A 26749-nucleotide genomic window follows, 5' to 3' on the forward strand; every position below is an offset into this window, starting at 1 on the left:
AAACTGCCTCCCTGCCTAACTGTCTGCCTGCCTGCCTGCCTGCCTTACTGAGTGTTCTTACTGCTATCTTCACATCTAAAATTACAGCCTATTCCCTACATAGCACACCATTTTTTACCCAAGCCATATGGACTAGGGGTCAAACGCAGTGCACTATGTGGGGAATAGGGTGTCATTTAATTTTTGTTGTCTCTAGGGCAGTTTGAGTTGTGTGCTGGTCAATCAATCACATGCATTTATATCGCCCATTTCACATCAGCCAATGTCACAAAGTGCTATACAGAACCCCAGCCTAAAACTCCAAACAGCAAGCAATGCAGATGTAGAAGCACGGTGGCTAGTACAGTGAAAAGCCTTTCTTGCAAGAGGTTCAGAGAGAGAGCGATAGAAAGAGCGAGAGAGGAGAGAGAGAGAGAGAGAGAGAGAGAAAGAGTTGAAAACAGCCAATTTCTGAACAAAGCAGTGTGTTCGGTGAAACAGTTTTCATAACCAACAGACAGGAGTCGTCAGGCCAACAGCAGGTCCGGGACAAGCTAGTTCCATAGCCGCAGGCAAAGAAGCAGACCTGGATCGGCAGCACGACTAGGTGGACTGGGGACAGAGACAGCTGGGAGTTGTCAGGCCAAGTAGTCCTGAGGCATGGTCAATGCAATCCCCGGATCCTTGGGACGTCCCTACCCTAAACCCTAACCTTAATTCCTATCCTAACCTTAACCACAACCCTTACCTAACCCTAACCGTAACGACTATAATGGGGTAGGGACGTCCCAAGGATCCTACAGCATGGACCATGGTCCTGTGGCTCAGGTCCTACTGTTGGGGAGACAGATTGGTCTAACCAATTGGTCAGCCAATCGATCACCAGTCCAATCAATAATGGTGGTCATTAAGACATTACTGTAGATCTATATTGTGCAGTGCCCCAGACACATTTTGGCAGATACTGACTGTCGGGTCGTCAATAATTTTTTCTCCTAACACCAATCCATTTAATGGCTGGGCCTTTTGCCCCTCCCAACAATTTGAATAGGAACGTGAGGTTGTATCATTTCAACCAAATGATATAAAAATAAAATCAGAACAATTTCTGAAATATACATTAAAAAAATATATAGTACACTAGCAATGCTAGCACCCTAAATGAGATTTCTCTTGATAATTTGCTCTTCTGAAGAGGGATGGAAGGGGTGGTTGTTTGAAGAAAATCAGTGCCTACTCACAGCCAATCAGCCAGCAGCCTCTGGCAGCCAGCGCTTCACTCATACCTACTGTTCCAATAGGAATTTCCACAGGCTCTGGAGAACCACCAGGCTCTGGAGAACCACTAGGCTCTGGAGAACCACCACGCTCTGGAGAACCACTAGGCTCTGGAGAACCACTAGGCTCTGGAGAACCACCAGGCTCTGGAGAACAACCAGGCTCTTGAGAACCACCAGGCTCTGGAGAACCACTAGGATCTGGAGAACCACCACCAATCAATCAAATGTATTTATAAAGCCCTTCTTACATCTGCTGATGTCACAATGTTCTGTACAGAAACCCAGCCTAAAACTCCAAACAGCAAGCAATGCAGGTGTAGATGCACGGTGGCTAGGAAAAACTCCCTAGAAAGCCGGAACCCAGGCTCTGGAGAACAACCAGACTATGGGTTTGCCAGGCTCTGGAGAACAACGTGAGCGAGGCCTGGAAGCCGAGGCTATGGAATGGCCAATGGACCAGCATTGGGACATACTGTACATGAAAAATCCGCTCTAAATTGTAGAGCCCCTTCCAGACATAACAGCACCATGATCTATGAACATGTAAAAAGGTCTGGTCTAGACATAAGAGAGGCAGAGGTCACTCATCCTAGATTTGCACAATCCCAAATCAACCCCTAGTTCCTATCCCTTGGCACTTGTGAAGGATTGGATAGGTGTAAGCAATATGGAGACAATTCCAGCTGTTGTCATATTGTTTAAAACCATGCTTTGAGATCACACCCTTTTACAGGAAGGGCTTAAACCGGGTTAAGGACAAGGGTTTGATTTGGACTGGAGTATGATTTCGATCCACCTACTAATGTCCCAATCTCTTCACCTTCTTCCGCAGACAGATAGTGACCCCAAGTACTCAGGTAGTCGTCTCTCTGACTCTGACCCGATCAAAACCCCAGATAACTGGAACACAGCAGACAATTAATCTTCCAGTGGCCTAGTATTTAATAGTGCATTGGGGACTTTAGTCTCCCCCTGGTTGCTGTTGCAAGTGGAGATGAAATGAGGGGTGCAGGGGCGGCGTCTGTCTTAATAATGCTAATGAGCTGACAGGGGGAACGCAGGACGGAGCGGTAGATTTGATTAGGTCTGGAAGGGAACGGAGGAAGCGGGAACATCGCCAACCAAACAAACAACAACGCAACGGAGCGCTCCTGGGGAATAGGAGTACACCGTTACATTCATCATCATATATTACATTCATTCGTTCATTCATATACACTGCTCAAAAAAATAAAGGGAACACTAAAATAACACATCCTAGATCTGAATGAATGAAATATTCTTATTAAATACTTTTTTCTTTACACAGTTGAATGTGCTGACAACAAAATCACACAAAAATGATCAATGGAAATTAAATGTATCAACCCATGGAGGTCTGGATTTGGAGTCACACTCAAAATTAAAGTGGAAAACCACACTACAGGCTGATCCAACTTTGATGTAATGTCCTTAAAACAAGTCAAAATGAGGCTCAATAGTGTGTGTGGCCTCCACGTGCCTGTATGACCTCCCTACAACGCCTGGGCATGCTCCTGATGAGGTGGCGGATGGTCTCCTGAGGGATCTCCTCCCAGACCTGGACTAAAGCATCCGCCAACTCCTGGACAGTCTGTGGTGCAACGTTGCGTTGGTGGATGGAGCGAGACATGATGTCCCAGATGTGCTCAATTGGATTCAGGTCTGGGGAACGGACGGGCCAGTCCATACCTAATGGCAGTCAGGCTACCTCTGGCGAGCACATGGAGGGCTGTGCGGCCCCCCAAAGAAATGCCACCCCACACCATGACTGACCCACCGCCAAACCGGTCATGCTGGAGGATGTTACAGGCAGCAGAACGTTCTCCACGGCATCTCCAGACTGTCACGTCTGTCACATGTGCTCAGTGTGAACCTGATTTCATCTGTGAAGAGCACAGGGCGCCAGTGGCGAATTTGCCAATCTTGGTGTTCTCTGGCAAATGCCAAACGTCCTGCACGGTGTTGGGCTGTAAGCACAACCCCCACCTGTGGAAGTCGGGCCCTCAGACCACCCTCATGGAGTCTGTTTCTGACCGTTAGAGCAGACACATGCACATTTGTGGCCTGCTGGAGGTCATTTTGCAGGGCTCTGGCAGTGCTCCTCCTGCTCCTCCTTGCACAAAGGCGGAGGTAGCGGTCCTGCTGCTGGGTTGTTGCCCTCCTACGGCCTCCTCCACGTCTCCTGATGTACTGGCCTGTCTCCTGGTAGCGCCTCCATGCTCTGGACACTACACTGACAGACACAGCAAACCTTCTTGCCACATCTCGCATTGATGTGCCATTCTGGATGAGCAGCACTACCTGAGCCACTTGTGTGGGTTGTAGACTCCGTCTCATGCTACCACTAGAGTGAAAGCACCGCCAGCATTCAAAAGTGACCAAAACATCAGCCAGGAAGCATAGGAACTGAGAAGTGGTCTGTGGTCCCCACCTGCAGAACCACTCCTTTATTGGGGGTGTCTTGCTAAATGCCTATAATTTCCACCTGTTGTCTATTCCATTTGCACAACAGCATGTGAAATTTATTGTCAATCAGTGTTGCTTCCTAAGTGGACAGTTTGATTTCACAGAAGTGTGATTGACTTGGAGTTACATTGTGTTGTTTAAGTGTTCCCTTTATTTTTTTTGAGCAGTGTATATTTTTTATATTCAGTAATATGATTTATTTGGTTGTTTGCACAGTTCTATGACTTTTTGTATGCATTTTATTATATTATATAACACAACCATATAGCGTCTGGCTTTCTGTGTTGGTTTGTGTTGTTTTGTACTCTGCACAGCCCCTCTCCTGTTCTGGTCTGGTTTGGTCTGGTTTGGTCTGGTGTAACTCGGTGTCAGACTGAGGTCCTGAACAGATCTGTCTCCCGCTGTGCTCTTCCTCATGGGGTGCAGCTATACCCGGTGGGTGACTCAGGCCTACTGAAGGGGGTTAGCAGAATTAGGCCTCAGACGTCAATAGCAGACAACTGGTTGATCCGCAAAAATACCTGTTTTTTTTGGGGTCATAGACCGAGGCCACATGCAGCCACACAAGGAAAGGGTTTGGATTGGAACATATACCACTACTCTCCCGCATATAAAAGCTAATTAAGTATTAAGGATAGGCTAGATAGGTTAATCAAGGTTTGTAAGGATAGGGATTTCTCCACTTTTAGGGATTATCTTCTGTATTTAAGGTGGGCGGCATGCTTTGACTCAAGTCTGTTGTTCTCCAAAAAGAGGTTTGGCAAAGAGGATATATATAGGACTCTTGATGTCGGCCTAGATTGTTGTACCGTTGTAGATGTGTGCAGTTCAGAAACTACACAGAAGGGCTGTTTCCCTGCTTCCCTCTTTATGTCTACAATATGAATGACAGGGGTCTGTTGCAAGTTCATTGCTAAATCCATTACTTAGCCGGCCGCGACCGGGAGACCCATGGGGCGGCGCACATTTGTCCCAGCGTCGTCCGGGTTAGGGGAGGGTTTGGCTGGCAGGGATGCCTTTGTCCCAACATGCACTAGCGACTCCTGTGGCAGGCCGGGCGCTGTGCACGCTGACACAGTCACGAGGTGCACAGTGTTTCCTCTGACACATTGGTGCGGCTGGCTTCCAGGTTATGTGGGCATTGTGTCGAGAAGCAGTGCAGCTTGGTTGGGTTGTGTTTCGTGGATGCACGGCTCTAGACCTTCGCCTCTCCCGAGTCCGTACGGGAGTTGCAGCGATGAGACATGACTGTAACTACCAATTGGATACCACAGAATTGGGGAGAAAACTGGGTAAAAAAAATAAATATATATATATATATATATATATATATATAAATATAATAAAATATAAAAATCTATTACTGCTGAGAACACCGACCATGCGATTAGGCCTTTCTGTCAGTCCCCATCATATCAGTCAATGGGAAAGGGCCTGGTGGAGGAGCTCCACTTGTGGGACCCTCAGGAGAATAGGACCAGGCCTGGTTGTGGAGCTCCACCTGTGGGACCCTCAGGAGAATAGTAAAGGGCCTGGTGTAGGAGCTCCACCTGTGGGACCCTCAGGAAAATAGGACAGAGTCTGATGGAGGAGCTCCACATATGGGACCCTCAGAAGACGTTGTCAGGCCTTTCTGAAGATACAGTGCCTTGCAAAAGTATTAATCCCCTTGCCGTTTTTCCTATTTTGTTGCATTACAACCTGTAATTTAAATTCATTTTTATTTGGATAATGGGCATACACAAAATAGTCCAAAATTGGTGAAGTGAAATGAAAAAATATATAAAAATAAATAATGGAAAAGTGGTGCGTGCATATGTATTCACCCCCTTTGCTATGAAGCCCCTAAATAAGATCTGGTGCAACCAATTACCTTCAGAAGTCACATAAATAGTTAAATAAATTCCACCTGTGTGTAATCTAAGTGTCACATGATCTCAGTATATATACACCTGTTCTGAAAGGCCCCAGAGTCTGCAACACCACTAAGCAAGGTGCACCACCAAGCAAGCAGCACTATGAAGACCAAGGAGCTCTCCAAACAGGTCAGGGACAAAGTTGTGGAGAAGTACAGATCAGGTTTGGGTTGTAAAAAAATATCAAAAACTTTGAACATCCCACGGAGCACCATTAAATCCATTATTCAAAAATGTAAAGAATATGGCACCACAACAAACCTGCCAAGAGAGGGCCGCCCACCAAAACTCACAGACCAGGCAAGGAGGGCATTAATCAGAGAGGCAACAAAGAGATTAAGACAACCCTGAAGGAGCTCCACAGCGGAGATTGGAGTATCTGTCCATAGGACCACTTTAAGCCGGACAGTCCACAGAGCTGGGCTTTACAGAAGAGTGACCAGAATAAAATAAGCACACATGTTTGGTGTTTGCCAAAAGGCATGTGGGAGACTTCCCAAATATATAGAAGAAGGTACTCTGGTCAGATGAGACTAAAATGGAGCTTTTTGGCCATCAGGAAAATGCTATGTCTGGCGCAAACCAAAACCTCTCATCACCCCGAGAACACCATTCCCACAGTGAAGCATGGTGGTGGCAGCATCATGCTGTTGGGATGTTTTTCATCGGCAGAGACTGGGAAACTGGTCAGAATTGAAGAAATGATGGATGGTGCTAAATATAGGGAAATTCTTGAGGGAAACCTGTTTCAGTCTTCAAGAGATTTGAGACTGGGACGGAGGTTCACCTTCCAGCAGGACAATGACCCTAAGCATACTGCTAAAGCATCACTTGAGTGGTTTAAGGGGAAACATTGAAATGTATTGGAATGGCCTAGTCAAAGCCCAGACCTCAATCCAATTGAGAATCTGTGGTATAACTTAAAGATTACTACATCAGCAGAACCCATCCAACTTGAAGGAGCTGGAGCAGTTTTGCCTTGAAGAATGGGGGAAAATCCCAGCGGCTAGATGTGCCAAGCTTACAGACACATACCAAGAGACTTGCAGCTGTAATTGCTGCAAAAGGTGGCTCGACAAAGTATTGACTTTTGTCAATAGTTATGCACGCTCTATTTTTCAGGTTTTTTTGTCTAATTTCTTGTTTGTTTCACAATAAAAAAATATTTTGCATCTTCAAAGTGGTAGGCATGTTGTGTAAATCAAATGACACAAACCCCCCCAAAATCTATTTTAATTCCAGGTTGTAAGGCAACAAAATAGGAAAAATGCCAAGCGGGGTGAATACTTTCGCAAGCCACTGTAGATTTCTCCTGAACTGTACTGTCAGTTGGTCCGGTCGCTGCCTGGCTTGTCTTAGCATGCCTAATTGGATTTCAACTAGACTCTGTTTCCTGTCCAGCTATCAGTGCCTCCCCTTTAACACTACCTCTCAGAGAGAGGGAGACAGAGAGAGGATGGTGGAAGATAAACAGAGAGGTAGTATCTCTGTGTGTGTGTTTGTTCATTCAAATTTGGAGGATAAGAGCTAGAGAGTGTGTGACAAGAGATGCAGAGTGGGTTAGCAAACAGCAAAGCTCATCCAAAGTAATTGTTCCATGGTTGAGAGTGAGAGGAGAGTGATATTAAGAGAGGGAAAGTCTAAGATGGTGAAAGTGTCAGAGAGAGAGAGAGAAAGAGAGAGAGAGACAGAGAGAGAGTGGCAGAGAGAGATACAGAGAGAGAGAGAGAGCAGAAGTGAGATTGAAGGAATGAAAGAAAGCTTGGACATTCTACAAGCTATACTAATGACAATCAAGATGATGAAATTGGCACAACGTGAGAGACAAAGAGAAAGAAAGACAGACTGTAAGCAACTGTACTGATGACTTCTGTAGACAGTCAAGATGGAGAGTAGCAGAGAGATAGTGAGAGACAAAGAGAAAGATAGAAAGAAGGCCCAGAAAGACCAGACAGACAGACAGACAAAAAGCCCAGACAGACAGACAGACAGACAGACAGACAGAAAGCACAGACATACAGACAGGCTACGAGCTGTACCGATGAATTTTGTGGACAGCTTGGAGACATTTGTAAACACAGCAGTCACGATTACTGTTGATTCAGAGCCAGATTAGGGGCAGACTTATCACCAGCCACAGACAGACAGACAGACAGACAGGGAAATCCCGACTGTGGCTATAAAGTGGGGTAAAGTCTATGTACTGATCCCACATTATTACAAGACATTTACTCCAGTGGGAAAAACACCCCTGATTTTGTACATTTCATCTGTTTTCCATCACGCTGCAGGGAAAGAACAGTATGAGATGAATAGTGCAATAATGAATGTAGGTTTGTTTTATTATTTATTTAACGATTGACCATAAATCAATGCCTGCCGCTGGGCTATGTTTGTACTGTATTTGCAGAGAAATACTGTACTGATCAGCTTTTTCTCCTCACTAAAACACTTGCACTGTTCTTTTCTCAACTCTTTCTCTTCTCTCTACGTCTACATTTCTCTCTCTCTCTCTCCGCCCCCTGTGCTGCTGCCCTCTTCACCCTCTTTAAAAATTCTCTCGCTCTTTCACCCTCACTACAACCTCCTCCAATATCCTGTCCTTTTCTCTTTCTCCCCCTTGGCCAATTCTCTTTCCCCCTTTCTCTACCCCCTGCTCCCCCTTCTCTATTGTTACTCTCCGCAGTCCACCCCTCTACACCGCCTGCACCCCCCTCTTTCTCTATTTCCTCTCCTCCTTGCATTAGCTCTATGCATTATTCACGAAAGGGAAAGGGAAAGAGGGATACCTAGTCAGTTGTCCAACTGAATGTATTCAACTGAAATGTGTCTTCCGCATTTAACCCAAACCTTCTGAATCAGAAAGGTGTGGGGGGCTGCCTTAATCGACATCCATGTCTTCGGGAGCCCTGTGTGAGTCTGGGTCATTTCCTAGCTGCGCACTGGGGATCTCTGTGTCCGGGGACCGGGCCTGGTGAAAGAGCAGCATGTCAGGGACATTCAGGGAACAGGAGCCACTCAAATGGGAATGACACTTGATAGAACAGAGAGGCACTAAACAAGTGTTTAATTGTGTCTTTATTTTGCTCACAGGAGATTGGTGGCATCTTAATTGGGGAGGACGGGCTCCTGGTAATGGCTGGAGCGGAATTAATGGAATGGTATCAAATACATCAAACATGGTTTCCAGGTGTTTAATGCCATTCCATTTACTCCGTTCCAGCCATTATTATAAACCGTCCTCCCTCAGCAGCCTCCACTGATTTCGATAAGGTGAACATATTCAGACTCAGAGCCATTATATTAGTGCACAAAGCACGGTCTGAGCGTATTTGGGTCACAGAATGTTGCCCTACACTTCAGCCTCATCCACAGTTGATGTTTGTATAACGGCTGGTGCCGTTTTTCTGAGATCCTTGGCACAGCTCCTTTCAACCGCAGTGGAATTGTCTTTTCTCTTACAGCTTTTAAAAGGGGCCAGTTGGAACGGTCTTTGAACTGGGTTGAAATGAAATTTTAATTCAGACAACCAGACCAAGCTAGAGTGCCTCTTCTCCAACACAACGTCATGTGCTTTTCAGGCTACACTGCTTTGATTGGGGCAAGGAGGCCTGGGGGTGGGGAGAACAGTGGTGGCCTCTACCATAAAACCACACTGCTGCTTAGACTGGTTCTAACAGGAAGAGAAAGACTCAGTAAACATTATGACATGTACAGTAGCAGTCTAAAGTCTGGACACACCTACTCATTCCGATGTTTTTCTTTATTTGTACTCTTTTCTACATTGAGGTAGTCACCGGGAATGTATTTCAATTAACAGGTGTGCCTTGTTAAAAGTTCATTTGCAGAATATCTTTCCTTCTTAATACGTTTGAGCCAATCAGTTGTGTTGTTACAAGGTAGGGGTGGTATACAGAAGATAGTCTTATTTGGTGAAAGACCAAGTCCACATTATGGCAAGAACAGCTCAAATAAGCAATAGAACTTTGGGTATATATCCACTCTTTGCATTGTATCAGTTACCCCAGAATGTATCGTTGTTTTGCATTATGAGGCAATGACAGTGTAACTGATTGATTTGTTGTTCCATTGTGCACAGGCGACTCCCGGGATTACAAATTCTGATTGGTCCTGATGATCACAAGGGCCCTCTTCCACCTCTTGTCGGCCAATCCCGATGGGGCTCCGGAGCTGATGTCACAGATGGCCCGAGGATTTTCATGTTCGGGAATCCAGAAGATACAAGCAATTTCACGGTGAGTGACAGACAGACAGACAGACAGACAGACAGACAGACAGACAGACAGACAGACAGACAGACAGACAGACAGACAGACAGACAGACAGACAGACAGGCAGGCAGGCAGGCAGGCAGGCAGGCAGGCAGGCAGCAGACAGACAGTATCTGGTCATGGCACATTCAATAAACACTTGAGTCTGGTCTCAGTACTTTGAACTAGCTTCCTTATCTCATTCCTTAACTTCTACAATATAAACAGTATTAATATATTAACATTATCATAACAATCTATACAGATGTAGGATCTTAACTGGATCACTCTTTTGTTGCTGAGAATTCTCCTGCACAGCAGTAAATGCAAACTTGTAGTGTATCCAAGGTTTTAAAAGGCTTCTAAAGTTTGCAATTTGATATTTAAAATGTCAAACTTGATTTGACCAAACAAAAAATGTATCAACCCCTAAAAAAATGTCCATTGATTATAATCCACATAATAATTCACATGTCCTGTTGCTGCAGGATTATTTTCTGGCTGTAGCAAACTGGCTCAAATTAAGATCCTACATCTGTATACTCTGATATGCAGATCACTGATGGAATATTTGAGAGAGTTTAAGGAGTGAGTAATGAGTTACAAAAGTGAATTGTGTATTACCTTGCCGAAAATCGGACAATGGATTATGTACAGCCAAAATGCATAGGTCAAAAGGCAATCTGCTAAGAGAGTTGGGGCAGCAGTGAACCCATTCCCAAGTGATCCAGGTGATCATGTATTTATGGATGGTGTCTGCAGCAGCAAGAGAAACTGTCACCAAAGATGACTTCCTGACTCGGCAAGGGCACAGGGAGCAGAGTGAAAATGTGTGTGTTTGTGTGTGTGAGTGAGAGAGAGAGAGAGAGATGAAGAGACAGAGATAGAGACAGGTCTCACCTGAGTCAGCACTGCACCATGGATACACACACATTACAGAGACATCTGCACATGCACATGCACACACACACTCATAAGTAGGTACTTGTCCTTCTGCACACAGAATCACATACGCACACACACACACACACACACACACACACACACACACACACACACACACCTGAACAGCTCTCAGTGTCCATCTCAGATTGATTGAACAGGTTTGGGTAATATGTGTGTCTCAGGAGAAGCTGGTCTTTCAGGCCCAGAGACGAGTGACCTCTCATCCACATCAATCCGGATCAACGGGATGCCAAAGTAACACCCTGTCCAGGCTCAGAAAGAGGACATGATCCTCTTATAGACCCACAGCATTGGCTTCAATGAGGGCAACGCTAGAAGGCTAACCGTAGCACCTTAGAAGATTCACTTCAATAGGGATAAAGTTAGCAGACTGGGCTAGCCTTACCTTAGCGCCTACGACCATTCATTTCAATGTGTAGGATGTTAGCGGCCTGGCATGGTGCCTGAGAGGGTTCACTTCAATTTGTTAGCGGTCTAGCCATTAAGAGCTTTCAGTGTACTGAATGACTAAACAAGTCTGCTCACTCTATAGTTTCTGACGCAAATATCTTTGTTTAACTGATTCTCCAACCCTCTATTGCTCAAGTAGAGGAATGCAAACAGTCTGCAGTGCATCATTCAAAACCTGAATCAGTGAACAGTCTGATATTGCCAGCGAATCACTCTGATTGATAGAACATTCGCCTGCAGTTGGCAGTTACTTCCTGTTTAGCCAGTTCCTTTGTCATTGTGTGGCATGGCATGACAATAGAAAGAGGTTGGCTGAAGCAAAGGCACTCAGACAGACAGTCAGGCTACAGCACTCAGATGCTGTAGTTACTGAAGCAGAGCAAGCAGACTGGAGAGTCCTGAAACAGCCAGTCAGACCGTGATAATGTCTTCTCTCTGAGCTCCAGGAAAGTTGACAGTGTTTTTGGTGGAGCTGATCAGCCTCAGCTGCAGATGGAGGTGATAGTAGAGGAGAAGCTTTGTGTATCGATCACTGGGCTTCAGCACCACATCCATCATCGTTAGCCACTATTGAGCTCTCTCTCTCTCTCTCTCTCTCTGTCTCTCTCTGTGTGTGTGTCTCTCTCTCTCTCTCTCTCTCTGTCTCTCTCTGTGTGTCTCTCTCTCTCTCTCTGTCTCTCTCTGTGTGTGTCTCTCTCTCTCTGTCTCTCTCTGTGTGTGTCTCTCTCTCTCTGTCTCTCTCTGTGTGTGTCTCTCTCTCTCTCTGTCTCTCTCTGTGTGTCTCTCTCTCTGTCTCTCTGTGTGTGTGTGTCTCTCTCTCTCTCTGTCTCTCTCTGTGTGTGTCTCTCTCTCTCTGTCTCTGTCTCTCTCTGTGTGTGTCTCTCTCTCTCTGTCTCTCTCTGTCTCTCTCTCTCTCTCGCTCTCTGTCTCTCTCTCTCTCTGTCTCTCTCTGTGTGTGTCTCTCTCTCTCAATTCAATTCAAGGGCTTTATTGGCATGGGAAACATGTGTTAACATTGCCAAAGCAAGTGAGGTAGACAACATACAAAGTGAATATATAAAGTGAAAAACAACAAAAATTAACAGTAAACATTACACATACAGAAGTTTCAAAACAGTAAAGACATTACAAACGTCATATTATATATATATATACAGTGTTTTAACAATGTACAAATGGTTAAAAGACACAAGATAAAATAAATAAGCATAAATATGGGTTGTATTTACAATGGTGTTTGTTCTTCACTGGTTGCCCTTTTCTCGTGGCAACAGGTCACAAATCTTGCTGCTGTGATGGCACACTGTGGAATTTCACCCAGTAGATATGGGAGTTTTTCAAAATTGGATTTGTTTTCGAATTCTTTGTGGATCTGTGTAATCTGAGGGAAATATGTCTCTCTAATATGGTCATACATTGGGCAGGAGGTTAGGAAGTGCAGCTCAGTTTCCACCTCATTTTGTGGGCAGTGAGCACATAGCCTGTCTTCTCTTGAGAGCCATGTCTGCCTACGGCGGCCTTTCTCAATAGCAAGGCTATGCTCACTGAGTCTGTACATAGTCAAGGCTTTCCTTAATTTTGGGTCAGTCACAGTGGTCAGGTATTCTGCCGCTGTGTACTCTCTGTGTAGGACCAAATAGCATTCTAGTTTGCTCTGTTTTTTTGTTAATTCTTTCCATTGTGTTAAGTAGTTATCTTTTTGTTTTCTCATGATTTGGTTGGGTCTAATTGTGCTGCTGTCCTGGGGCTCTGTAGTGTGTGTTTGTGTTTGTGAACAGAGCCCCAGGACCAGCTTGCTTAGGGGACTCTTCTCCAGGTTCATCTCTCTGTAGGTGATGGCTTTGTTATGGAAGGTTTGTGAATCGCTTCCTTTTAGGTGGTTGTAGAATTTAACAGCTCTTTTCTGGATTTTGATAATTAGTGGGTATCGGCCTAATTCTGCTCTGCATGCATTATTTGGTGTTCTACGTTGTACACGGAGGATATTTTTGCAGAATTCTGCGTGCAGAGTCTCAATTTGGTGTTTGTCCCATTTTGTGAAGTCTTGGTTGGTGAGCGGACCCCAGACCTCACAACCATAAGGGGCAATGGGCTCTATGACTGATTCAAGTATTTTTAGCCAAATCCTAATTGGTATGTTGAAATTTATGTTTCTTTTGATGGCATAGAATGCCCTTCTTGCCTTGTCTCTCAGATCGTTCACAGCTTTGTGGAAGTTACCTGTGGTGCTGATGTTTAGGCCAAGGTATGTATAGTTTTTTGTGTGCTCTAGGGCAACAGTGTCTAGATGGAATTTGTATTTGTGGTCCTGGTGACTGGACCTTTTTGGAACACCATTATTTTGGTCTTACTGAGATTTACTGTCAGGGCCCAGGTCTGACAGAATCTGTGCATAAGATCTAGGTGCTGCTGTAGGCCCTCCTTGGTTGGTGACAGAAGCACCAGATCATCAGCAAACAGCAGACATTTGACTTCGGATTCTAGCAGGGGGAGGCCGGGTGCTGCAGACTTTTCTAGTGCCCGCGCCAATTCGTTGATATATATGTTGAAGAGGGTGGGGCTTAAGCTGCATCCCTGTCTAACCCCACGACCCTGTGTGAAGAAATGTGTGTGTTTTTTGCCAATTTTAACCGCACACTTGTTGTTTGTGTACATGGATTTTATAATGTCGTATGTTTTACCCCCAACACCACTTTCCATCAGTTTGTATAGCAGACCCTCATGCCAGATTGAGTCGAAGGCTTTTTTGAAATCAACAAAGCATGAGAAGACTTTGCCTTTGTTTTGGTTTGTTTGGTTGTCAATTAGGGTGTGCAGGGTGAATACATGGTCTGTTGTACGGTAATTTGGTAAAAAGCCAATTTGACATTTGCTCAGTACTTTGTTTTCATTGAGGAAATGTACGAGTCTGCTGTTAATAATAATGCAGAGGATTTTCCCAAGGTTACTGTTGACACATATTCCACGGTAGTTATTGGGGTCAAATTTGTCTCCACTTTTGTGGATTGGGGTGATCAGTCCTTGGTTCCAAATATTGGGGAAGATGCCAGAGCTAAGTATGATGTTAAAGAGTTTTAGTATAGCCAATTGGAATTTGTTGTCTGTATATTTGATCATTTCATTGAGGATACCATCAACACCACAGGCCTTTTTGGGTTGGAGGGTTTTTATTTTGTCCTGTAACTCTTTCAATGTAATTGGAGAATTCAGTGGGTTCTGGTAGTCTTTAATAGTTGATTCTAAGATCTGTATTTGATCATGTAAATGTTTTTGCTCTTTATTCTTTGTTATAGAGCCAAAAAGATTGGAGAAGTGGTTTACCCATACATCTCCATTTTGGATAGATAATTCTTCGTGTTGTTGTTTGTTTAGTGTTTTCCAATTTTCCCAGAAGTGGTTAGAGTCTATGGATTCTTCAATTGCATTGAGCTGATTTCTGACATGCTGTTCCTTCTTTTTCCGTAGTGTATTTCTGTATTGTTTTAGTGATTCACCATAGTGAAGGCGTAGACTCAGGTTTTCTGGGTCTCTATGTTTTTGGTTGGACAGGTTTCTCAATTTCTTTCTTAGATTTTTGCATTCTTCATCAAACCATTTGTCATTATTGTTAATTTTCTTCGGTTTTCTATTTGAGATTTTTAGATTTGATAGGGAAGCTGAGAGGTCAAATATACTGTTAAGATTTTCTACTGCCAAGTTTACACCTTCACTATTACAGTGGAACGTTTTACCCAGGAAATTGTCTAAAAGGGATTGAATTTGTTGTTGCCTAATTGTTTTTTGGTAGGTTTCCAAACTGCATTCCTTCCATCTATAGCATTTCTTAATGTTACTCAGTTCCTTTGGCTTTGATGCCTCATGATTGAGTATTGCTCTGTTTAAGTAGACTGTGATTTTGCTGTGGTCTGATAGGGGTGTCAGTGGGCTGACTGTGGACGCTCTGAGAGACTCTGGGTTGAGGTCAGTGATAAAGTAGTCTACAGTACTACTGCCAAGAGATGAGCTATAGGTGTACCTACCATAGGAGTAGCCTCGAAGCCTACCGTTGACTATGTACATACCCAGCGTGCGACAGAGCTGCAGGAGTTGTGACCCGTTTTTGTTGGTTATGTTGTCATAGTTGTGCCTAGGGGGGCATATGTGGGAGGGAATGCTGTCACCTCCAGGCAGGTGTTTGTCCCCCTGTGTGCTGAGGGTGTCAGGTTCTTGTCCGGTTCTGGCATTTAGGTCGCCACAGACTAGTACATGTCCCTGGGCCTGGAAATGATTGATTTCCCCCTCCAGGATGGAGAAGCTGTCTTCATTAAAATATGGGGATTCTAGTGGGGGAATATAGGTAGCACACAGGAGGACATTTTTCTCTGTTAGGATAATTTCTTTTTGAATTTCTAGCCAAATGTAGAATGTTCCTGTTTTGATTAATTTAATGGAGTGAGTTAGGTCTGCTCTATACCAAATTAGCATACCCCCTGAGTCCCTTCCCTGTTTCACACCTGGTAGTTTGGTGGATGGGACTACCAGCTCTCTGTAACCTAGAGGGCAACCAGTGGGTCCATCTCCTCTATACCAGGTTTCTTGCAGGATGACAATGTCTGTATTACCGATTTCTTTGGTGAAGTCCGGGTTTCTGCTCTTTAGGCCAAAGGCAGATGACCTCAGGCCTTGGATATTCCAGGATAATATAGTGAAGGCTTTTTGTTCCATAGAGTGTCCAATGTTGTTGTCTCTCTCTCTGTCTCTCTCTGTGTGTGTCTCTCTCTCTCTCTCTGTCTCTCTCTCTGTCTCTCTCTCTGTCTCTCTCACTCTCTCTCTGTCTCTCTCACTCTCTCTCTGTCTCTCTCTCTGTCTCTCTCTCTGTCTCTCTCTCTCTCTCTCTGTCTCTCTCTCTCTGTCTCTATCTCTCTTTCTGTCTGTCTGTCTCTCTCTCTCTTTTTCTCTCTCCCTCAATTCAATTCAATTGACTTTATTGACATGGCAAGTTCATTATTACTTACATTGTCAAAGTATACATATCAAAAAATAAAATAAATATATTTATATATAAATAAATGGTGGGACCAACAGCAATAATAATAGTCGTAGTGGGCATGGGATTACCATTAACAACTTCAACAACAATATTAATGAGAACAACAATACATTAAAGCAGTGGTAGTAGACCAGTGTCAACATGACTGAGAAGACACATGACATGGTAGTAGACCAGTGTCAACATGACTGAGAAGACACATGACCTGGTAGTAGACCAGTGTCAACATGACTGAGAAGACACATGACCTGGTATGAAAGACAAAACAAAACAAGATGGGAAATATTATCGACATTACTTTTCACTGGCTGTCCCTCAGGTTGTGGCAGGAGGACACACATTTGGCTGCCAAAACTGCACATTTGGGCTTTTCACCCAATAAATATTTGATTTTTTCTTCATCTTTTATAGTTTCAAGTTCTTTGTATTGAATTATAATTTTGGGAAAGAAATATTATCTTAGGTCTGAGTATTTGTCACAGTGTAATAGGAAATGCAGCTCTGTCTCTACCTCTCCCCTGGAGCAGAGTGAGCACAGCCTGTCCTCTGTGGGCAGTTTGTCTGTGACGACCGGTCTCTATAGCCAGACTGTGCTCACTGAGTCTGTACCTAGTCAATGTTTTCCTCAGTTTTCTATCAGTCACAGTGGTCAGATAGTCTGCCACCATGTACTGTCTGTTTAGAGACAAATAGCATTGAAGTTTACTTAGATTTTTTGTGGTGTTTTTCCAATAGGTGATATATTTTTCTTTTTGTTTTGTGATGATGGTTGGGCCAGATTTTCTGAGTGTTGTCATGAGGCTCTATGGGGTTGGTTTGAGTTGGTGAACTAAGCCTCAGAACCAGCTGGCTGAGTGCTGTCCTGAAGCTCTATGGGGTTGGTTTGGGTTGGTGAACTGAGCCTCAGAACCAGCTGGCTGAGTGCTGTCCTGAAGCTCTATGGGGTTGGTTTGGGTTGGTGAACTGAGCCTCAGAACCAGCTGGCTGAGTGCTGTCCTGAGGCTCTATGGGGTTGGTTTGAGTTGGTGAACTAAGCCTCAGAACCAGCTGGTTGAGGGGACTCTTCTCTTGTTTCATCTCCTGACATTGTAGAGCTGTGTGATGGAATGTTTTGGGGTCACTTCTTTTTAGATGGTTGTAAAATTTGATGGCTCTTTTTTTCTATTCGAATGAGGAGGGGTTATTGGCCCAATTCTGCTCTATATGCGTTATTTGGAGTTTTTCTTTGCACTTGCAATACAGTCTTGCAAAACTCTGCATGCAGTATTTCAATTGGATGTTTGCCCCATTTGGTAAATTCATTATTAGAGATTGGACCCCATACTTCACTGCTATCTAGAGCAGAGCTATCTGGTTCTCTCTCTCTCTCTCTCTCTCTCTCTCTGTCTCTCTGTCTCTGCTTCTCTCTCTCTCTCTCTCTCACGCGCTTTCTCTCTACTCAATTCAATTTTCTCTCTCTATTCAATTCAATTCAAATTTCCTTTCTCTCTCTATTCAATTCAATGTCAATTTTCTCTGTCTCTCCTGCTGTGCAGCATGCTAGCAGCAGGGTTGCAGGGGATGTTCATTCACCTCACAGTATGATCCCATCCATTAATTACAGTGCTGATGGTCAACCTAGATCTTTTCTTTATTGAGTGCTAACATTAGAGACAGTCAATAAAGCATGGATGTCAACAAATTAACAATGGACTGATTTGAATTAAGGTTGCAATTTAAATTCAGTTTACCCAGACCTTGTCTGTCTATGTCCAATTTTAGCATCGTACTGAACCCAGACGGAACCCAGACTGTCAGAAACCTCAGATAAAGCATGTCAGTGAATTATCAGAGGATGAATGTGGCCGAGACGAGGAGGGCTATTGATTGGCTGTTGGGGAGGAAACAGTGTTGCAAGGTGGTGTTGGCCATGAGTTGTGGTCAGACTGAGCGAATGCTGAGCACACTTCTCTGGGATTTGATTAAAACATAACGAACCCCCTCCACTTTCCCTCCCCCTGTTTCTTCACATCCCTTCATCCCTCATTCCCAGCCACCCGCATATCTACATAAAGGGAAGGCTGAACAGAAAGTGCACTGCTGCAAAGTTGTCAGTTGCGATAAACACAGAGACAAGTAGTGTCTGTGTGTGTGTGTGTGTGTGTGTGTGTGTGTGTGTGTGTGTGTGTGTGTGTGTGTGTGTGTGTGTGTGTGTGTGTGTGTGTGTGTGTGTGTGTGTGTGTGTGTGTGTCTGTCTGTGTGTGTGTGTGTGTGTGTGTGTGTGTGTGTGTGTGTGTGTGTGTGTGTGTGTGTCTGTGTGTGTGTGTGTGTGTGTCTGTGTGTGTGTGTGTCTGTGTGTGTGTGTGTGTGTCTGTGTTTCTGTGTGTGTCTGTGTATGTTTGTGTCTGTGTGTGTGTCTGTGTATGTTTGTGTCTGTGTGTGTGTCTGTGTGTGTGTGTGTGTGTGTGTGTGTGTGTGTGTGTGTGTGCGTGCATGCGTAATGTGTATGTGCGTGTTTGTTCCTTATTAAATGTCCTAAAAGCGTGTCCTAAAATTGTGGTTGTCCTATGTGTCACATCTTGTTGAGTGTGACGTGTTTGGCCTTGTGACTGTAGAGTTGAATACCCTTCTGACTCCCTCCTCCCAAACAACACAAGATACAGATCTGCTACTAAGATAATTGTAGTCAAACACAACACTAAGCTCTGTCTTCCGTCCTTCTCTGGTTCCCATTTCAACAATACATTTTTGTCTGTCTTCCCTTTCTGCTTCTGTGGTGGCAGGTAGCCTAGTCAAATCAAATCAAATCAAAGTTTATTTGTCATGTGCGCCGAATACAGGCTCTAACCAATAGTGCAAAAAAGGTATTAGGTGAACAATAGGTAAGTAAAGAAATAAAAACAACAGTAAAAAGACAGTGAAAAATAACAGTAGCGATGCTATAAAAGTAGCGATGCTATAAAAGTAGCGAGGCTACATACAGACACCGGTTAGTTTGACTGATTGAGGTAGTATGTACATGTAGATATGGTTAAAGTGACTATGCATATATGATGAACAGAGAGTAGCAGTAGCGTAAAGAGGGGTTGGCGGGTGGTGGGACACAATGCAGATAGCCCGGTTAGCCAATGTGCGGGAGCTCTGGGTGGTCAGGCCAATTGAGGTAGTATGTATTGTGTAGTTAAGTGACTATGCATATATGATAAACAGAGAGTAGCAGCAGGTTAAAATAGGGGTTCGGGGGGACACACAATGCAAATAGTCCAGGTAGCCATTTCATTACCTGTTCAGGAGTCTTATGGCTTGGGGGTAAAAACTGTTGAGAACCCTTTTTGTCCTATATCGCTTGCCATGCGGTAGTAGAGAGAACAGTCTATGACTGGGGTGGATGGGATCTTTGACAATTTTTAGGGCCTTCCTCTGACACCGCCTGGAGTAGAGGTCCTGGATGGCAGGCAGTTTAGCCCCAGTGATGTAATGGGCCGTACGCACTACCCTCTGTAGTGCCTTGTGGTCAGAGGCCGAGCAATTGCCATACCAGGCAGTGATGCAATCGATGTTGCAGCTGTAGAACCTTTTGAGGATCTGAGGACCCATGCCAAATCTTTTTAGTTTCCTGGGGGGGAATAGGCTTTGTTGTGACCTCTTCACGACTGTCTTGGTGTGTTTGGATCATTCTAGTTTGTTGGTGATGTGGACACCAAGGAACTTGAAGCTCTCAACCTGCTCCACTACAGCCCTGTCAATGAGAATGGGGGCGTGCTTGGTCCTCCTTTTCCTGTGGTCCACTATCATCTCCTTAGTCTTGGTTTAGTTTAGGGAGAGGTTGTTATTCTGGCACCACCCGGCCAGGTCTCTGACCTCCTCCCTATAGGCTGTCTCGTCATTATCGGTGATCAGGCCTACCACTGTTGTGTCGTCTGCAAACTTAATGATGGTGTTGGAGTCGTGCCTGGCCATGTAGTCATGGGTGAACAGGGAGTACAGGAGGGGACTGAGCACGCACCCCTGTGGGGCTGCAGTGTTGAGGATCAGCAAGGCAGATGTGTTGCTACCTACCCTCACCACCTGGGGGCGGCCCGTCAGGAAGTCCAGGATCCAGTTGCAGAGGGAGGTGTTTAGTCCCAGGATCCTTAGCTTAGTGATGAGCTTTGAGCGCACTATGGTGTTGAATACTGAGCTGTAGTCAATGAATAGCATTCTCACATAGGTGTTCCTTTTGTCCAGGTGGGAAAGGGCAGTGTGGAGTCCAATAGAGATTGCATCATCTGTGGATCTGTTTGGGTGGTATGCAAATTGGAGTGGGTCTAGGGTTTCTGGGATAATGATGTTGATGTGAGCCATTACCAACCTTTTAAAGCACTTCATGGCTACGGACGTGAGTGCTACGGGTCTGTAGTCATTTAGGCAGGTTGCCTTCGCGTTCTTGGGCACAGGGACTATGGTGGTCTGTTTGAAACGTGTTGGTATTACAGACTCAATCAGAGCATGTTGAAAATGTCAGTAAAGACACCTGCCGGTTGGTCAGCACATGCCCGGAGCACACGTCCTCGTAATCCGTCTGGCCCCTCAGCCTTGTGAATGTTGACCTGTTTAAAGGTCTTACTCACGTCGGCTACGGAGAGCGTGATCACACAGTCGTCCGGAACAGCTGATGCTCTCATGTATGCCTCAGTTTTGCTTGCCTTGAAGCGAGCATAGAAGTGATTTAGCTCGTCTGGTAGGCTCGTGTCACTGGGCAGCTCACAGCTGTGTTTTCCTTTGTAGTCTGTAATAGTTTGCAAGCCCTGCCACATAAGATGAGCGTCGTAGTATGTTTCCATCTTAGCCCTGTATTGACGCTTTGCCTTTTTACATTTTTAAAATTTTATTTCACATTTATTTAACCAGGTAGGCTAGTTGAGAACAAGTTCTCATTTGCAACTGCGACCTGGCCAAGATAAAGCATAGCAGTGTGAACAGACAACACAGAGTGTTGGAGTAAACAATTAACAAGTCAATAACACAGTAGAAAAAAATAAAATAAAATAGTCTATATACATTGTGTGCAAAAGGCATGAGGAGGTAGGCGAATGATTACAATTTTGCAGATTAACACTGGAGTGATAAATGATCAGATGGTCATGTACAGGTAGAGATATTGGTGTGCAAAAGAGCAGAAAAGTAAATAAATAAAAACAGTATGGGGATGAGGTAGGTAAAAATGGGTGGGCTATTTACCGATAGACTATGTACAGCTGCAGCGATCGGTTAGCTGCTCAGATAGCAGATGTTTGAAGTTGGTGAGGGAGATAAAAGTCTCCAACTTCAGTGATTTTTGCAATTCGTTCCAGTCACAGGCAGCAGAGAACTGGAACGAAAGGCGACCAAATGAGGTGTTGGCTTTAGGGATGATCAGTGAGATACACATGCTGGAGTGCGTTCTACGGATGGGTGTTGCCATCGTGACCAGTGAACTGAGATAAGGCGGAGCTTTACCTAGCATGGACTTGTAGATGACCTGGAGCCAGTGGGTCTGGCGACGAATATGTAGCGAGGGCCAGCCGACTTGAGCATACAAGTCGCAGTGGTGGGTGGTATAAGGTGCTTTAGTGACAAAACGGATGGCACTGTGATAAACTGCATCCAGTTTGCTGAGTAGAGTGTTGGAAGCAATTTTGTAGATGACATCGCCGAAGTCGAGGATCGGTAGAATAGTCAGTTTTACTAGGGTAAGTTTGGCGGCGTGAGTGAAGGAGGATTTGTTGCGGAATAGAAAGCCGACTCTTGATTTGATTTTCAATTGGAGATGTTTGATATGAGTCTGGAAGGAGAGTTTACAGTCTAGCCAGACACCTAGGTACTTATAGATGTCCACATATTCAAGGTCGGAACCATCCAGGGTGGTGATGCTGGTCAGGCGTGCGGGTGCAGGCAGCGAACGGTTGAAAAGCATGCATTTGGTTTTACTAGCGTTTAAGAGCAGTTGGAGGCCACGGAAGGAGTGTTGTATGGCATTGAAGCTCGTTTGGAGGTTAGATAGCACAGTGTCCAAGGACGGGCCGGAAGTATATAGAATGGTGTCGTCTGCGTAGAGGTGGATCAGGGAATCGCCCGCAGCAAGAGCAACATCATTGATATATACAGAGAAAAGAGTCGGCCCGAGGATTGAACCCTGTGGCACCCCCATAGAGACTGCCAGAGGACCGGCCTGTTTGATGGTTCGTTGCAGGACATAGCAGGATTTCTTATAAGCTTCCGGGTTAGAGTTCCGCACCTTGAAAGCGGCAGCTCTACCCTTTTGCTCAGTGTGAATGTAGCCTGTAATCCATGGCTTCTGGTTGGGGTACGTACATTCAGTCACTGTGGGGACGACGTCCTCGATGCACTTATTGATAAAGCCAGTGACTGATGTGGTGTACTCCTCAATGCCATCGGAAGAATCCCGGGACATGTTCCAGTCTGTGATAGCAAAACAGTCCTGTAGTTTAGCATCTGCTTCATCTGACCATTGGGCGAGTGTAAGAGTGTTGAGAAAGGTTGCTGGTTCGAATCCCAGAACCGGCAAGGTGGAGAAATCTGCCATTGAGCAAGGCGGTTAACAACAACTGGGTGCTGATGATGTAAACTAAGGCAGCCCACTGCAGCTCTCTGATTTAGAGGTGTTGGATGAAATGTGAAACACATATTTCAGTTGTGTGCAACTGACTAAGTTTTCCATTTTATTCTCTTTCTCTCTCTCTCTCTCTGTCTGTCTGTCTGTCTGTCTGTCTGTCTGTCTGTCTGTCTGTCTGTCTGTCTGTCTGTCTGTCTGTCTGTCTGTCTGTCTGTCTGTCTGTCTGTCTGTCTGTCTGTCTGTCTGTCTGTCTGTCTGTCTGTCTGTCTGTCTGTCTGTCTGTCTGTCTGTCTGTCTGTCTGTCTGTCTGTCTGTCTGTCTGTGTAGTTAAATGGAGGAGAAAGAGAGGAGTAGGAGTCGGTCTCTGTCTCGTAGCCGTAGGGCCACCCGGGTGCAGCAGGTGGTGGGGACGTTGATCAGACGCACCCGCGAATCACTCAGCAGGTACAGTATCAACACATGAGAGGCATATGCATTCACAGATAGAGGAACACACATTCACAGATAGAGGAACTCACAGACAGAGAAACCTACAGAGATTTGATGTCAAGAGGTTTGCAGTCCCACAATAGAATGAGGTGTGTGGACGGGCCACCTGTTAGTCATGCTAGTAAACACGTCAGAAACAGCTGACAGAGATGCAAGGGGATGCCTTAGCCCTCTGTAGTGAATCTAATTCAATGTTTTACACAAATACTTTACTCACATAGTATCACACCAGCTGCTCTGCCACTCCCAATAACCCCTGACCTCTAACCCCTGTTTAACCCCTGTTTGACCTCTCAGAGAGCGGATCCTTGGGGATGGGAGGTCCAACCGGTCTGGCAGCGTGACCAGTCAGAACTTCCCGGTGAGGCTAACGGTTCAGATCGTCAGAGACCCGGTGTTGGACTCCAGCGGTCATGGGTTCTCCCTCTCCAAACAGCACCCTCTGCTGGTCAGGGACGTGGCTGCAGGTACGCCGTGCGCGTGTGTGTCTGAGAGAGCGAGAGAGTGAACGCTCTCTCTGAAATGTGGCCACCTGCTTCATCATGCCGCAGTAGACTCGCCCACAGCAAGACAGATTTAGGCACACACAAACACATGCACACACACATGTGTGCGTACGCACACACCAACCCTCTCCTGGCATTTAGAATGCCAGGCACCGTGCCAGAAAAGCCAGTGAAACAACAGAACCACTTGCTCATCCTTTTTAGATTTGATCACTCTTCATTTAGTTGGACACACACATTAACACACGCACACACACACCTTGCTGAGATGTGTGTTTCTTTCCTCTCTGTAGAATCTACTGATCAATACCCTGACCAATACCCTGATCAATACCCTGAGAAGTACCCTGCTGCCCCCGGCCCAATAATCACAACTTGCTGCAGAGAGAGAGAGGGGAAGTGAGAGAAAGAGAGGGGGAGTGAGAGAAAGAGAGAGGGGGAGACAGAGAGGGAGGGAGAGAGAGAAGGGGAGGGAGAAAGAGAGGGAGGGAGGGGGGGGAAACAGAGAGGGAGGGAGAGAGAGAGGGGGGAGGGAGAAAGAGGGGGGAGTGAGAGAAAGAGGGGGAGTGAGAGAAAGAGAGAGGGGGAGACAGAGAAGGAGGGAGAGAGAGAGGGGGAGACAGAGAGGGAGGGAGAGAGAGAGGGGGAGACAGGGAGGGAGGGAGAGAGAGAGAGAGAGAGAGGGGGGAGACAGAGAGGGAGGGAGAGAGAGAGGGGGGGAGACAGGGAGGGAGGGAGAGAGAGAGGGGGGACAGAGAGGGAGGGAGAGAGAGAGGGAGAGAGAGGGGGAGACAGAGAGGGAGGGAGAGAGAGGGGGAGACAGAGAGGGGGAGACAGAGAGGGATGAGAGAGAGGGGGAGACAGAGAGGGATGGAGAGAGAGAGGGGGACAGAGAGGGATGGAGAGAGAGAGGGGGACAGAGAGAGGGAGAGAGAGGGGGGAGACAGAGAGGGAGGGAGAGAGGAGGGAGGGGGAGGGAGGGAGGGAGGGAGGGAGGGAGGGAGGGAGGGAGGGAGGGAGGGAGGGGGGAGGGAGGGAGGGAGGGAAAGAAAGGAAGGGGAGACAGAGAGGGAGGGAGAGCAAGAGAGAGTTAGAGAGAGAGATGGTGGGTAAAAGAGAGGGAGGAGCGTGACGGGAGAGAGAGTGGAGCTGTAGGGATCAGAGTATTGGATCAGGGTATTGGATCAGGGTATTGGATCAGGGTATTTGATCAGGGTATTGGATCAGGGTATTGGAAGTGCTGGCACGAAAGCACAGCAGGGGGTTGGCAGACCTGACATTGTGAAACCAACTGGGGACATTTTGTTCGTCCCCACGAGGTCAAATGGTATTTCTAGTGGGTTTAGGGTTAAGGTTAGAATTAGGTTTAGGGTTAAGGTTAGAATTCGGTTTAGGGTTAGGGTTAGGAGCTAGGGTTAGTTTTAGGGTTAGGATATAGGGTCAGGGTTAGGGTTAACGTTAGGTTTTGGGGTTAGGGTTAGGGTTAGGGGTTAAGGAAAATAGGATGTTGAATGGGACTGAATTGTATGTCCTCGCAAGGTTAGCTGCGCAAGACTGTGTGTGTGTGTGTGTGTGTGTGTGTATGTGTGTGTGTATGTGTGTGTATGTGTGTGTGTGTATGTGTGTGTGTGTGTGTGTGCGTATGTGTGTGTGTGTGTGTGTGCATGTGATAGTGCCATATGTTGTCAGTGGTTAGTAGAGTGGGATCAGGGACAGGGCTTTGCTGGGCAGGCGGAGGGGTGTGTGTGTATGTGTGTGTGTGTGTGTGTGTGTGTATGTGTGTGCGTGTGTGTATGTCTGTGGAGAGAGTGGGCAGCAGAGTAACTGCTGTGCCTCAGTCCTGCTCTCTGGCCTGAAGACACATGAGTATAAATAACCAACCAGAGAAAGCAGGGAGACTGGCAGAGAGACTGGCAGAGAGGCTGGCAGAGAGGTTGGCAGAGAGGTTGGCAGAGAGACTGGCAGAGAGGCTGGCAGAGAGACTGGCAGAGAGGCTGGCAATGATCCAGAAAGACTGGCAGAGAGGTTGGCAAGGACCCAGAATAATGTTAACCCTCGTATGCCTCCCCAGAGGAGCTACTGTAAGCACATGTGACTGTGTTGAACTATATAACTTTTTGTCCTCTGTGTGTGTAGGAGGCCCAGCAGATGGGATACTGTACCCTGGAGACCAGGTGTTACAGATCAATGACCTGCTGGTGGACCATCTCAGCTATGAACAGCTGCAAGACATCACCAGGTAACTAACGCTGTTATCGCTCTCTTTATTCCCTCTGTTCCTCACTATTATCGCTCTCTTTATTCCCGCTGTTCCTCACTGTTATCTCTTAATTCCCTCTGTTCCTCACTGTTATCTCTCTCTTAATTCCCTCTGTTCCTCACTGTTATCTCTCTCTTAATTCCCTCTGTTCCTCACTGTTATCTCTCTCTTTATTCCCTCTGTTCCTCACTGTTATCTCTCTCTTTATTCCCTCTCTTCCTCACTGTTATCTCGCTCTCTATTCCCTCTGTTCCTCACTGTTATCTCTCTCTTTATTCCCTCTGTTCCTCACTGTTATCTCTCTCTTTATACCCTCTGTTCCTCACTGTTATCTCTCTCTTTATTCCCGCTGTTCCTCACTGTTATCGCTCTCTTTATTCCCTCTGTTCCTCACTGTTATCTCTCTCTTTATTCCCTCTCTTCCTCACTGTTATCTCTCTCTTTATTCCCTCTGTTCCTCACTGTTATCTCTCTCTCTATTCCCTCTGTTCCTCACTGTTATCTCTCTCTTTATTCCCTCTGTTCCTCACTGTTATCTCTCT

At 45.7% G+C, this 26749-nt stretch overlaps 1 protein-coding gene across 2 annotated transcripts in view; it reads left to right on the top strand.

Annotated features, from left to right (window-relative positions):
* The window catches only part of LOC112257084, a 45126-nt gene that overhangs the window by 4814 nt on the left and 13563 nt on the right, over positions 1-26749 (top strand). For both annotated transcript variants that reach the window (XM_042325735.1, XM_042325736.1), the window contains exons 2-5: positions 9762-9918; positions 23280-23396; positions 23739-23908; positions 26084-26186. In XM_042325735.1, the coding sequence (XP_042181669.1) occupies positions 23284-23396; positions 23739-23908; positions 26084-26186 (386 nt within the window). In that variant the 5' untranslated portion in view covers positions 9762-9918; positions 23280-23283. The remainder of the gene's footprint in view (positions 1-9761; positions 9919-23279; positions 23397-23738; positions 23909-26083; positions 26187-26749) is intronic.

The sequence above is a fragment of the Oncorhynchus tshawytscha genome, linkage group LG08 (genome assembly GCF_018296145.1).
Source record: "Oncorhynchus tshawytscha isolate Ot180627B linkage group LG08, Otsh_v2.0, whole genome shotgun sequence".
Classification (NCBI taxonomy): Eukaryota; Metazoa; Chordata; class Actinopteri; order Salmoniformes; family Salmonidae; genus Oncorhynchus; species Oncorhynchus tshawytscha.